The 12841-nt window shown below is 50.7% G+C and overlaps 1 protein-coding gene across 1 annotated transcript; it reads right to left on the reverse strand.

The window, feature by feature from the left end:
* Positions 1–277: 277 nt before the first annotated feature.
* Positions 278–8273, reverse strand: ACP2 (acid phosphatase 2, lysosomal). Its single transcript, XM_016204012.2, has 11 exons — positions 8113–8273; positions 7427–7522; positions 7067–7153; positions 5852–6004; positions 5647–5745; positions 5478–5567; positions 4875–5007; positions 4067–4149; positions 3844–3950; positions 3549–3724; positions 278–1214 (listed from the first exon to the last, which is right to left on the reverse strand). Exons 1-11 carry the CDS (start codon positions 8224–8226, stop codon positions 1081–1083), a joined length of 1272 nt encoding a protein of 423 aa, XP_016059498.2. The 5' UTR covers positions 8227–8273; the 3' UTR covers positions 278–1080.
* Positions 8274–12841: the final 4568 nt, after the last annotated feature.

The raw sequence follows: 12841 nt of genomic DNA on the forward strand, positions 1-12841 counted from the left end.
GACTTAGCTCCATAAACTTCTCCAGAATTGGTGACCCAGCTCCCCCAAGGGTCCCTGCTATATCTAGCCTGAAGCCAAGCTCTTCCTGGAGCCAAGGGATTTTTCTCCTCCCTGACGTGTGGTGGCAAAATGATCAGGTGTTGGGTTTTGATTTGTGCTCACTATTGACATGCCAATAAAACTATACCCAGCTGAGCTTCTGAGTGGACCTTCCAGCACTGAACTGGTCAAAGCGCTCTTGGGTCTCCCAAATGAAGAAAAGGCAGAGAAACAGCACTAAGAGTCCAAAACTTTCATTTTTCTCAAGCTACTTCAGCCCTACTGTGGGCCACAGTCAACAGCAGTCCAGCTTACCACCTGCACTTACCTCACATCCCTGGAGACCCCAACCCAGCTGAGAGGGGTAGCAGTTTCATGACTGTACCACCACTCATTCTCCTCCCACCTCCCCCAACTCCCTCCCAAATACAAACACCCTTTTGACCTGCTCAAGCTACAGGGTCACCAGGATGCCTGAGGCACTATGTCTGACTCTAATGGTGGCTTCAGCTAGACAAAGGGAAACTTGATTGGCTGGCTGTTGGGTGATCTGGTTCCTTGGTGGCCAGTATTTGTGCCCCCAATGTTATGCAGTTTTCCCCAGTAAAATAAGCACTGAGAGGCAAGACTGTGTCTTCTGAGCCATTTGTCAAAGACTCTGGGCTAGAAGAGAAAGAGGTCTTCATTGAAGTGGGGGGCAAAGCAGATGAAGCACCAACTCCTTCAGTGTTTTTTATCCCAGATCTGGAGTGAAACTTGGATATCTGTCTACATTTCAGGTCCTTAGGGAGCATGGAGGAGGCAAATCCTATTTGGGGAGAGCCCATATCCAACACAGTACTTGGCAGACATTGGGCACATGAACATTGAGTGACAGGTGCCATGGGCCAGCTGAGTCCCACTTGTTCATCTCGGTTGGGGTAATCAGAGGGACGCCCAGCCCAGGGTCTCCAGTTCCGTGGGCTGGGGAGCAGCAACAGTCAGGAGTGAGGGCCGAGCCCACCTCCCCTAGGAGGCAGAGGGAAGGGGGCCGAGTGGTTGTCAGGCATGATCCTCCCCGTCTGCAACATGACGGTAGCCAGGAGGCTGGGCCTGCATCCGGAAGAGGACGGTCAGCAGCAGCACCACGAGAAGGAAGAGGATGGAGCCGCACACGGCCAAGGCCACGACCACCTCTAGGCACGGGCAGGAGAGGGCGGTCAGCTCACTCGGCAGGCGCGTGCCCGCTCCCACACCAGGGGCTGTTCCCACACTCAGGGTCCCCGCAGTTGGTGACAAATGCCATAAAGCAAAGCGAGGGAAGGGGGGAAGGGATGGAGAAGTCAGTCAGGGGAGGTACCCCCAGGGATAATCTGCACAGAGACCTGGAGCCAGTGAGACATACAGAGATCTGAGAGGAGAGGGTCCTGTGCTGGGGAGGAGAGCAGACAGGAAGCAAGTACGAAAGGCCCTGAGGCGGGGATAGCCTGGCATGTTCTAGCATCACCAAGAAAGTATCACTGGCCCTAGCCGGTTTGGCTCTGTGGTTAGAGCATCTGCCCGTGGACTGAAGGGTCCAGGGTTCAGTTCCAGCCAAGGGCATGTAACTTGGTTGCAGGTTCAGTCCCCAACCCCGGTCAGGGCGAGTGTGTGCGGGAGGCAACCAATCAATGTGTCTCATATCAATGTTTCTCTCCCTTCCACTCTCTGAAAAGCAATAGAAAAAAATACCCTCAGGTGAGGATTTAAAAAAAAGAAAGTATCACTAGAGCAGAGTAAGTGAGGTGCAGGTAGGAGATGAAAGTGGAAGACCAGCCCAAGTGGTAAAGAACCTGGATTTTAATCCAAATGTGAGGGGAAGCCACTGAAAGATTCTGAGAAGGGTAGTAATGTGAACTGACCCACTTTTTAAAAGACATTAACTCTGCTACACTGAGAGACTGGTAGGGACACGAAGGAACATTAGGAAGCTTATCAGTTCAGGCAAGAGATGGTGGTATATTGGACTAGGGAGCAAGAGCATATTTTTTGGTTTTGTTTTTTCAGGGTAGGCTTTTTATTGTAATTGATAAAATGAAAGTTCTGGAAGAGGTTAAACAACCTGCCAAAAGTCTGACGACAAGAAGGCAGGCAGGAGTCAACGTAAGGTCTGACATAGATCTGTGCTCTTAGCCACAAAGTTGTACTACCCAGATTTCTAGCCACAGAGTAATGCTACCTTCCCCCAAATGAGAAAAGCTGCAGATCCAAAAGACACAGCTCTACAGACAAAGGAGTGCTAGTTCTGACTGGGCGGAGAATTATTGACTGTCTCCTACAGAAAGCCAGAGCCAAATCCAAGTGGGCCTTACAGTCTGATGTTGCATTTTAGAAGTAAATGCAATGAACAAAGAGAAGTCAGACAGTGAGTTAGTACTATTAAAGGTAAGGGTATGCATTTTTAAGTTTGAGGTCCTAGGATCTCCAAGTGGACTGGTTGTGGGGTCTAAGAAAAGTATTCGAGATAAATCCTAGGATTATACTATGCAACTAGGTGACTGATGTGGCATTTACTTAGATGGGGAAGCCTAGAGGAAGAAGAGATTTCAGGGGGAAGAGCATTTGGTTTCTAATATCAACTTTGAGATGTCACATCCATGTAGAGACCTCAAGTCTGCAGCTGGCTGGATATGCTAGTCTAGCTCAGAGAAGAGGTCATGAATCTACAAGTCACAAAAGACAGAACCTAGTGTGGAGATGGTATACACAGTCATGAGGTTGGATGAGATCACCTTGGGAGTGGGCAGAGATGAGAAAAGGGCCACGATGAACCCTGGGCTATCCATTGTTTAGTGGGGAGAAGCCAGTAAGGAAGGTGCCTATAAGTGAGGAGAAAACTCAGAGAAGCAAGACAGTTTAAGGAAGGAATGACCAGGTATATAATGTTGCTGAGAGGTGAGAGAAGCTAAGAACTGGTCACTGGTAAGAGGAGGTTACTGGACCTTAACAAAAGTTAATGGAGTGAAAGGGGACACAAGACTATCCTGGGTGAGCCTGAGAGAATGGGCAGTGAGGAAGTGAAACCAGAGTCTAGGCAACTCAGAAGGATTGCACTCTAACAGGGAACAGAAACAGAGTGGTAGCTGGAGAAAGATGGGGGTCCGAGAGGTTTTTATTAGGCTTTTGAGATGGGACTGATCCACCAGAGAGGAAACACTGAGACATCAGAGGTCCTTGTGGAGTTGAGAAGAGATGGGCTCAGAGGACAATTGGAGAAAGGAAGCCTTAAGTAGCAGCTTACACCAGGAAGGAAGCTGGAAGACATGGTGGGAAAATGGGACAGTTCTCTCCTGATTTTTACTTTCTCGGTGCTATAAGAAGTGAGGGCATCCCCTCAGCATCATTAGGGAGAAGGTGGAATGGTTTTAGGGTAGGATAGTAAACTAGGGAAATGCAATAAGATGGCTGGAAGTGTGACAGCTCTTCTAGACTTGTGGATATAAATTTAAAGTTGTTCTGGGGCATGACTAGTCAGGTAGGCAGCAGCTCACCTGTGTCTGCAGGACCACTTGCCAGCTGGCACTCCTGCTGCCAGTCCTTGGGCACAACAGGCTCTGTGAGGTGCAGGAAGTCCTGCAGTGGGCAGCGGTGAGGGCAGCCAGGCAGGTTCAGCGGCCAGGGGGCCTTGTTACTCTCATTCCGAAAGTACATCTCCACTGAGAAATTCCTGAGGGTTGATGGGAGACAAGGTGGGAGCTACCCACCAGGCCTGTAACAGAGTCCTTAGGCTGCCCATAGCCACCATGCGAGTGCCCCTCCAGAGGGCAGACTGGTAGCTCCACTCACCCATTGTCTTCCTGGTACAGTTCAAATATGTGGCAGGAGGCGTATGGGGTTTGTTTACCATTGTAGACAGACAATGCCATTTGCAGAGCAACCAGGGTGGTATCATGCTGTAAGGGAGAAGGGATCCCCATTAGCACTGCTCCCCCACACCCCCAGGCACTGAATAGAGAAGAAATCCAACTTCTTGTTTGACATTAGCACATTGGGGACTGTGGGAGCTTACCGCAGAGTAAACTAGCAGCTTAGGGAGTTGGGAAGAGGTTGCCATCAGCGTCAGGTTCTTCCGTATCTGAGCCAGCAGGACTCCTGAAGGAGAAGAGTCCCCAGTGTCAGTGGCTACAGCCATCACCGTCTTCTGAACAGATCTATCTGTGGTCCTGTCACCCTCTGCTAGTCTGGAGTCTGATCACTGATACAGAGAACTCTTTAGGTGCTTGGGAGCCACAGAGGAACGCCCTGCTCTCTGACAACTTTCAAATTTACAGAGGGAAGCAAGATAAACATAAGCTATTGAGGCCCTGCCCATGTTTGAACAATTCCTCCAATTTGGAACAAATATAAACGTAAGACTGCTTCAGAACACACAAGGTGGTGGCTCCAGGCCGAGGGACCTCTGCCATATGTAGGCTCTGAAAAACAGTGAGATGTCAGAAAGGTCTGATAGCAGCTCCCCCTTAGGTGCTCAAAGCAGGAAGCTGGCACATGCATTACTCTCAGCCTTCCTTCAGAGTGGTCCCCAGTGGTTCTCCAGAGCTGAGTATTCATTTAAGAGGGAAGGGTCTTCAGACACGAGTGAAACTTAATATGAATGGCAGAAAAGCAGGCGAACCTGATTGTGGTCGATCATAGTGACAAGCATACTAAGCATTTGGTGAATTAGGGAGACTTTGGTGACTAACGGCATGACTAGGGGGATGTAAAGTATTTCGAAAGAGGAGAGAACATTTTGGGTGGAAAAGTGTATGAGAAGCCCTCGATGTCAGATTTTTAATGCTGTAGGAAGGGAGTGACACGCTGTTCTTGTCACTCACCCCCCTGAAGCCGGGCCTTCTCTGCCTGCTTGTAGATCCCGAAGAGGAAGCGGAAGCTGAAGTCCTTTAGCTGGCTCAGACGCTGCATGGTTTGGGGTGAGGCCCAGGGTGGCAGGACCAGCCCATGTGTTTTCTGCGTATCGCAGCAGGCAGGTTAGCTCCCTGGCCTAGGCCAGAGCCTCTCCCGGGGCATCTCTCTTCCCCAGTGAGAAGGTGCCTGTGTGTGTGTGAGAGGGGAGGGAGAGGAGAGGAGAGCTGAGGCAGAGGGACTGGAACCAGGAGACATGGCAGACAGTGTTGAGGCTGCAGGGCACAGGAAAGGAGGCTCAGGCACAAAAAGTGTGACTCAGCAGAATGGAGTCAAATACCACCAGAGTTCTGGGTGGAAAGGGCAGGAACTGCTGACTATTAATAAACTATTTCCCACTCTGGGGTTCTTTTTCACCCCTGGGGGAAGTTCCCTTGTTTCACAAGAAGCAGGTGGCTTGTCTGGATCTCCCCAGTGGGAATGGTAGGCAGGCATTGTGTTCTCCATGTTCTGATCACTGGGGCCTGCTGAGTATAAGAGGAGAGGGTCACACTGGGGACTCTAAACGGGCTCACCTCACAGAAAAGTGTGTCATACACGTTCCAAATGGTCTCCAGTGTCAAGTCCGTGAGCCCCGTCTCATTGGCCACCATATCCAGAAATTGCTATAAAAAATGGATCAGGGGATCAATCCTGCCCTGGGATAAAGGACAGTGTGATGCCCTCCACCTCAGCCCCACTCACTGCATTCTGAATACTCTCATTCTGATACTCTCTTGTCTGCCGGGTCTCGTTCTGTAGCTGCTCGTAACGGGGACATGGGCCCAATGGGAACTTCAGCAGCTGTAGACCAAAAGAGGGAAGTAGAGGCAAAGAGGGAGTCAGTGGTCAGCAGGCCCACGGCCAGAGCTGTCCTCACTACCTTCAGGGAAGGGCTGGCCAGTCTCACCCTGTCCTCGGCGATAGGCACAGTGTGGACGGGAATAGGCTGCCAAGAGATGTTTGGATTGAAGCGCTGCATCTCATTGGGAGGGAAAAGTCCAGCCAGGTTGGCTTCAGCACTCATGAGAGTACGGTCAAAGTCAGTGCTTCGCACATAAACCTGAAGAGATGACAACATGATTCTCTCCTGTGGGGGTGGGGTGGGGAGCTTTGGCTCCTCATTGGGACCCTAGGGGGAGAACCTGTTCTTGATGGTTACCCAACAAATTGTAATCCCACCATGCATCTGGCCCTTGCACCCTCTCTGGCCTTCCCCATTCCTCTTCCCAGCAAAGGCCCAAACACTCAGCTGGGGGCAAGCTGTCACTACTCTGAGGATAGCTCCTGTGGGAACGGTCTAGTTCAAATGCCCCTCCCAGTCCAAAGTGCTTAGTCAGTAAGGCTTTCTGGTCTGTCTGTCTAGTTTTATCCTGTCTCCCTATTTAGGCCAGGATCTTTGAGAGCAGAAACTATCTCCATTCACACCTCCTTTTATAAACTGTCTTGGAGACCAGGGAGAGGAAATAAGGAACAGAGATAACTGCTTGTGGAAAAAGGAGAAAGCTGTGAGGAAGGGCAAGATCAGGACAGAGCTGGCCCTCAAGGGAACAATAACAACATCTAGAGACTCCTGAGACAGCCGTGGCTGAGAGTGGTAACCAGAGGAACACCTATCCCCATCCTTGGGGTGGGGAGAGGGCTTCAAGGAGCCAAAACGCTTGCCAATCTTCCCTGACATGCCCTCTCTGTCTTCCCTGCTACCTTTATCTCTTGGTCAGCGTGGTTTATCTGTCACCCCCATTACATTCTAAGCTCCACAAAGACAGAGATCCTATCTGTGCAGTGCACCATTATGTGCAAAGTACTAGCCCATTGGAAATAGTCAATAAGTATCTTGAATGGAAAGCCTGAGTTATTTCACAGAGCCAGACACTACTCTGCCAGACCCCTCCTTAAGTCCAAGCTTGAATGCTTGATAAGTTTTGCCTCTTCCCAGCCAAGCAGAGGCAACTCAGCCTCTAGTGTTTTCTTCTACACAGCCCTTGGATGTCTTGTCCTGGAGTTATAACCAAAAATGCATGGAAAGAGGCCAGAGTGCCCAGCCTTATCCTTAGGCTCCCTGAGGACAGAGGGTGAGGACAGCAGATTCCATTCTCCTTACATCTTGAGCTCCCGGCCTTACCTCTTGCTGGTGGTAAGAGGTGTTGAGAAAGCCATGGTAGCGCTGCCGCAGGGCCTGGCCTAGCTCCCAGTGCTGTAGCATCCCCTCCTGTGGGCAAACCCAAGGGTTAGGCATTGCTCACAAGTTCCACAGAGCTTAGGCACTGTTGCTTTTCAAGTTTACTCCTGGCTGGAAGTAGGAGTGTATTAAAGGGATTCCAGAAGTCATTTAGTAAGTAGCCAGTTGTGCATGGCGTTATCTTGGGAAAGTAAGGGTAAGAAATCTGGTCATGGCAGTTTGTTGAGTCCCGAGTTCTGCAGCCTGCTTTAGAGATCACTTATTCTACAGCTCATACTGAGTAAGGGCTGGCTTCTGACCTACCTTGGTTAGCTGACCAAACCCCTGAGGCCATTCATCTTCCTGATAGGGGTCCTTGGGATATGTCTTCACTGGCGATCGGTCTCCATGTCGGTACAGCTGACGAAAGAAAATGGTTTCCCTATGGGTCAGAAGGGTCTCCTTGATGGGGACACAGAGCCCACCTCTGCCCCATGTTGGGGAGGGAAGCCTCACTCCCTCCGGAAAGCCTTAACTCTACCCACTGCAAAAGATCCCAATTAAGAAGTCAGTAACTTCTTCCAGGTTCCAGAGAGCCTAACATGGCTAAGCAATGACCCCAGAGACCATATGCAAAGCCAAAGGTACAGATGGGAAAGGAAAAGAAATAAAAGCAAGGCTGATGGTGAGAGGACTGGAAAAAAGATCACCAAAGACTCCTGTAGGGGGTGCATGTCTTAACCATTCCACTACACCCCCGTCCCAGGGCAGACTTACCCGACCTATCCCCTGATACAGAACTCCTGACAGCTTACCCACCCCCACCTCAATACCCCACGGCTCCACATCAATTCCGAACCTGGGCCCGCAAAACCGCAGGCGAGCCATCTCCTAAACCAACTCCTGCGCCTGCAGACCCCCAAACTCCAGCGCAAGCCCCGCCCCTCCCTCCACCAGCAAGCCTGTGTCCTAGCGCTGGCGAGCCCTTCGGCGACCCCATCTCTCATTACCAAGTTAACGAAGCGCAGAGTCCGGGCCTGGACGGGTGGCATCACCATCAGGTTCACCCCAAGAAGGAGCTGGAGAAGAGCCGCCCGGCTCCAGCCACACTGTCCTCCCGCCATCACCGTTACAGTCTATGCAGCAAAGAGGATGGAACCCGTCGGGCGGCACCTGCCGCCGCCGCCCGGACTCGCACTAAAGGACACTCGCCGGAAGTGCACTCGCCACCATCTTGCTAAAGGAGGGGTGGGAAGGGAGTGCCTGTGGGACAAGGAGTCCGGGAAGGGATGCCCGCGGGATCCTCGCGATCCGGCCGCGGCGGAGGAGCGTGGGCATGTCGCGCTCCCTCGCGCGGCCGAAAGGGCTTGAAGACCTGATCTTGGTAAAGAGAGCCCTGAGCTCGGGTTGCCTCGGCGGGCGGAGACGCCGCGCCAAGGTGGCGCCTGCCCTGGGCCGCACTGTGGCCGGAGAACGAGCGCCCCCGCGGGCGGGTGCTGCCAGGCCTGACCGCAGAGCCGGAGCGGGCGCAGAATTGGGACGAGGGGTGGTGTAGGGCGCCCCTCTCCACACTCCTGCCTTCGGGTGGAATTTGAGCCTTGGTCCAGGTTCTGTTCCCCGGAAGAGGTCTTGTTTGGGGTGCAGGGCACACCGTGTAAACAGCCCTTTGCACTCCCTGTGACCTTGAGGTTGGTCCCAGTCTATTCTACTGCTGAGGCCCTGAGCAAAGCTCGGGGGCCCTCTCACTTCCCCTTCCAGTCATTTCCCTGTGCTCCCACCATTCCTAGTTTTAGTTAATTAGAATCAGAATGCCCTGCCTCTTCCCCAGGGAGTTGGGTTGCAGTGTTCAGACTTTGCAAAACCAAAGCAGCGAATCCCTAAGGGAGGAATTTCAGACCAGTGGGGAGATTTATAAGGGGAAGGAGAAGGAACTTACCAAGTGGGAGTAGGTGGTGTTTTCACAGAATTGGAGGCCCTCTTGGCAGTCACCTTTAGGGTCCAGGTGCAGTCAATTTGGTCTCAAGGCTTTGTGACTGAGGCAGGAGTGACTCAGCTCTAGGAGGTCAGATCATAGGCCCTTGGGATGCTTTGATTCAATATGCCCACTAGAAACAAATCACTTCAGATCATCACAGAAATAAAACCTGGTCAGAACTATATGGGAGAAAGCAGGGTCATGATCTTGCCCTAGGACTCCAGATTCAATTATTTATATATACCTCAGCACCTAACCTTTGCTTCTGGACTTGTAGAGTAGTGAATAGAATATGAGAGCTGAAGTCCTGGTAGCCAAGTAGTTCTTAACCTTATTTAGTTATAAGCTCCTTTATGAATCAGATGAAATTTTAGTCCCCTCTCCAGAAAAATGCCCACACACACAAACACAAGTGGAATTTTTTATATAATCCCAAGTGGTTCACAAAGACCACCCAGAGGCTTCATAAATCTGCATCTTTGAATCCCTGATCTAACCTAGTCCTCTTTACAGATGAGAAAACAAACCTTGAAAGGAAATGACTTGTCCAAGATCACACAGTTTAGGAGAAGGAATTGAAACTCAAGTTTTCTGATCCCCACTTAAGTAGTCTTTATAATAGATGTTTCTCACAGGCTACTCAAACTACATTGCTAAACTGTATTCCACCAAAATACCTTCAATAAAGAGATTTCTAACAAAGGAAACTTTCACATTGGTAAGGTTGAATGGGCATGGCTAACTGGTAAGATACTGTGTATTAGAGTTTTTTGAGTGTTTTCTTTTAGTGTGCCTCTACTCTCCTTGCAAACTAGACAGACTATTTTGACTTCGGAATGTAAATCTTGGGCTCACTAAATTTTGTCAAGTAGAATGAAAGTCCCTCAAATTCATCTTTTGCTTTTCTTCTCACTTGTTCAAGTATGTCTCTATGCTTTGCGCCTGCAAGTATCCCATGTTAGGGATTGATGGAGCAGATATTATTCCAGCTTTTATAGTGAGAAACAAATCCAGGAAGAGTGAGGGTCACACCACAAGTACATGGTAGAGTCAATAGCTGAGCCCTGGTTTCTGGACCCCTAGGTTCTGCATATTTTGTACCGGGTGATTCTGTGGTCCCCGCACCTTGGTTCCTAACTACAGATGCACACACAAACACAAATGTAGATGAGTAGATACATAGGCCACCCCAGACCAAATAAGTCAGAATCTCTGAAAGTGAGGCCAGGTTTGGGAACCACTGCTCTATCCTGTGTTGGCACAAGTGAACCTAAATCCAGGTGAGTTAACCATTTTTCCTATCTGGGGAGGTAGTTTTGTGCAGTGGAGTGAGAAAGAGTTTTTTGTTTGAATTTCAGCTTTCGAATCAGCCATACCTATATCCAAATTTGATATTTACCCCCTTGCTAGTAACTATCTACATTTAGTGGGGCCTAAGTGTTACTTTTCTTCTGTCTTCTATATCATCTCTGAACTCATCAGTCTGGGAAGCAGGAATTCCTGGGTTCTTCTCTAGCTAGTGATTGGGAGGTTGGGCAGAATTCATTTGAGGGACCTGCAAGATGCTCCTACATGTTGCACCTTTCCAGAATGGTAAAGGAGAGAGCAAGAAGCAGTAACCCTAGTCCATCCCTGTAAACCATACGTTGTGTCCTGCCTCATGGGAGTTTGAGTGCTTTCAGGGGAGTTACCCAGTAGTGCACAGGACTGTGGACTGGTGAATGCTAATTTTGCTACAAGGTTCCCCTTGCTGTAATGAGAAAACTTGGGAGGTTCTCGGGGGTAAGAAATGTGACTTGGATGATCACTGAAGGTGTTCCCAGCCATAGTGCCCCCTCTAGGAGCCAAGGAAACACAGGAAAGGCCCCATGGGACTGGGAGGCTTTGCATCTAATATCTCTTGTGGGCTGGTGGGACTGTGCTGTGGGGGTGGGGCTGGCAAAGTGAGACATGTGATTCCAGCTGCTGATCACCTGACTCCTTGCCCTGGCCTCGGAGAAGTCCAGTGGTTGGTCTCTGGAAACATTTTGGAGATACTGCCAACAGGTTTGGTCTTTCCCCATTTTTCTCTACAATCTCCTCTAGGTGGGGGGCTCCTGAACCCCTGTAACCTGAAGGGGTAGCTCTTTTCATACAGCACTGGCAATGTTCCCTCCTCCTCTACTTGAGATGAGGCTGAGGCTGAGGCTGAGGCTGACTCCCTGGCATGGGGGACATGGCGCCCTGAACTGCATGTTCAGCAACTGGTTCTGGCCTGGGTCAGAAGGCTCCAGATAGGGCTTGTGTGTGGTCCTGGGTTGTGGGGAGACTAGGGAGTTGAGGATCAGGAGTGGATGAGAGAGGCTTTTCCCCTCTGCCGGATGATACATCATCAGGCCTTAGACCAATGTTCCATTCCGAGTTCCTCGCAAGCAGGTGTTTCAGGGACATCTCTGTGCTCCTATGCTGGAGCTACTGGGAATGGTGAAAGGCAGAGGAAGGAGCTGGATGGGTGATGTGGGTGCCAGGACAGAACCTAGTCCAGTTTCCCAGGAGCTTGAGTCCTGGTTTCTACTTTCCCAGGACAGCTGGCGCCTTGTGAAAATCTGGGAGGGAACACATGCAAGAGGAATGGAGAGCCTTGTGCTCATGACTCAGAGATGCCCAGACCAGGGTGGGGGCCGATCAAGGGGATGACCTTGTGATGAGAGGGAACAAGAGCAAAAGCTGGAGGCAGAACTTGGAGATGGCGGATGTAAGAGGGGCTTTTCTGAAATGGGAAAATGAGTACATGGGCAGATTTTGCAACAGCACCCAGCCTGCTGTCATCTCAAGCCTGTGCTCCCCAACCCCCGCCTGTCCGTCCCCCCCCCAGTGCTTCCTCCCATCTTTCACCAAGCTCCTGTTCTAGTTCTGCTTTCCCCGGGCTTATCCCCGCCTGCTCTCCCCCCTACCCCACCCCGTCCCCGTCCACTCTTTCCCTGTTCCTGTTCCCTCTGTCTTCTTTCCTGGTGCCCTGTTCATCTGTTTTGGTCCCTCTGGCTGCCTGCCCGCCCTGGCCCCCTGTCCTATGCTTTAATGTGGGACCCATGGGAACTGGAGTTCACAGCAAAACAGGAAGAGCCTGTGAGCAGGAAGCTGGGAGTGGGGCAGGGGGTGAACAGCCAGCAGTAACCTCAGCTCCTCCCCTCCTACATCTGGACTGAAGCATCCCCAGAGTTCTCTGCCTCTCCCACTGCAGCCCCCCAGCTCTGGCTTCTTCCATCTCAGCATTTCACTGGTCCAGCAGACCTGAGCAGCAAGATAAGACTGTCCTGGACTCTGACACAGGAGGAAGAAAGAGTGCAGGGACTGGAGTGAGGACAGCTGGATTCTGATCCCAGCTTGGCCACTGTGGGTGGTCTTCGGGAAGCCTCTCCCATGAGCCTAGTGTTCTCTGTAAAATGGAGCTTGTGTTACTTACCCTCCTTCTTGGGGCTGCGCTAAGGACCAAAAGAGATAGTGAGGGGTTTGTATTTGGGAATAAGCACTGGAAGGTTGACAGTATACAGATTCAAGGTGTCAGGAAGGCCCATAGCTGAAAGGATTAGAAACTTAATGACAACTACCACCATCTCTTGAACACTTACTATGGGCCTCGCAGTGTGCTATGACATATTGTTTAATTCTCATGACAACCTTAGGTGGCAAAGACCATTATTATTCTCCCAATTTTAAAGGTAGGGAAACAGAAGTGCAGAGATATTAAGTAACTTGCTTAATCAAGATCATGCAGCTAATGAGAG

The sequence above is a fragment of the Miniopterus natalensis genome, chromosome 11 (assembly GCF_054644295.1).
Source record: "Miniopterus natalensis isolate mMinNat1 chromosome 11, mMinNat1.hap1, whole genome shotgun sequence".
NCBI classification, from domain to species: Eukaryota; Metazoa; Chordata; class Mammalia; order Chiroptera; family Miniopteridae; genus Miniopterus; species Miniopterus natalensis.

Excerpts from the sequence above, each read along its gene's own strand:
- ACP2 (XM_016204012.2), bottom strand. The coding sequence starts at position 8,226 with ATGGCGGGAGGACAGTGTGGCTGGAGCCGGGCGGCTCTTCTCCAGCTC. Across the intron at positions 6,005-7,066 it reads CCTCTTACCACCAGCAAGAG|GTTTATGTGCGAAGCACTGA; the intron begins GTAAGGCCGGGA and ends TCATCTCTTCAG. Across the intron at positions 1,215-3,548 it reads AAGTGGTCCTGCAGACACAG|AGGTGGTCGTGGCCTTGGCC; the intron begins GTGAGCTGCTGC and ends GCCCGTGCCTAG.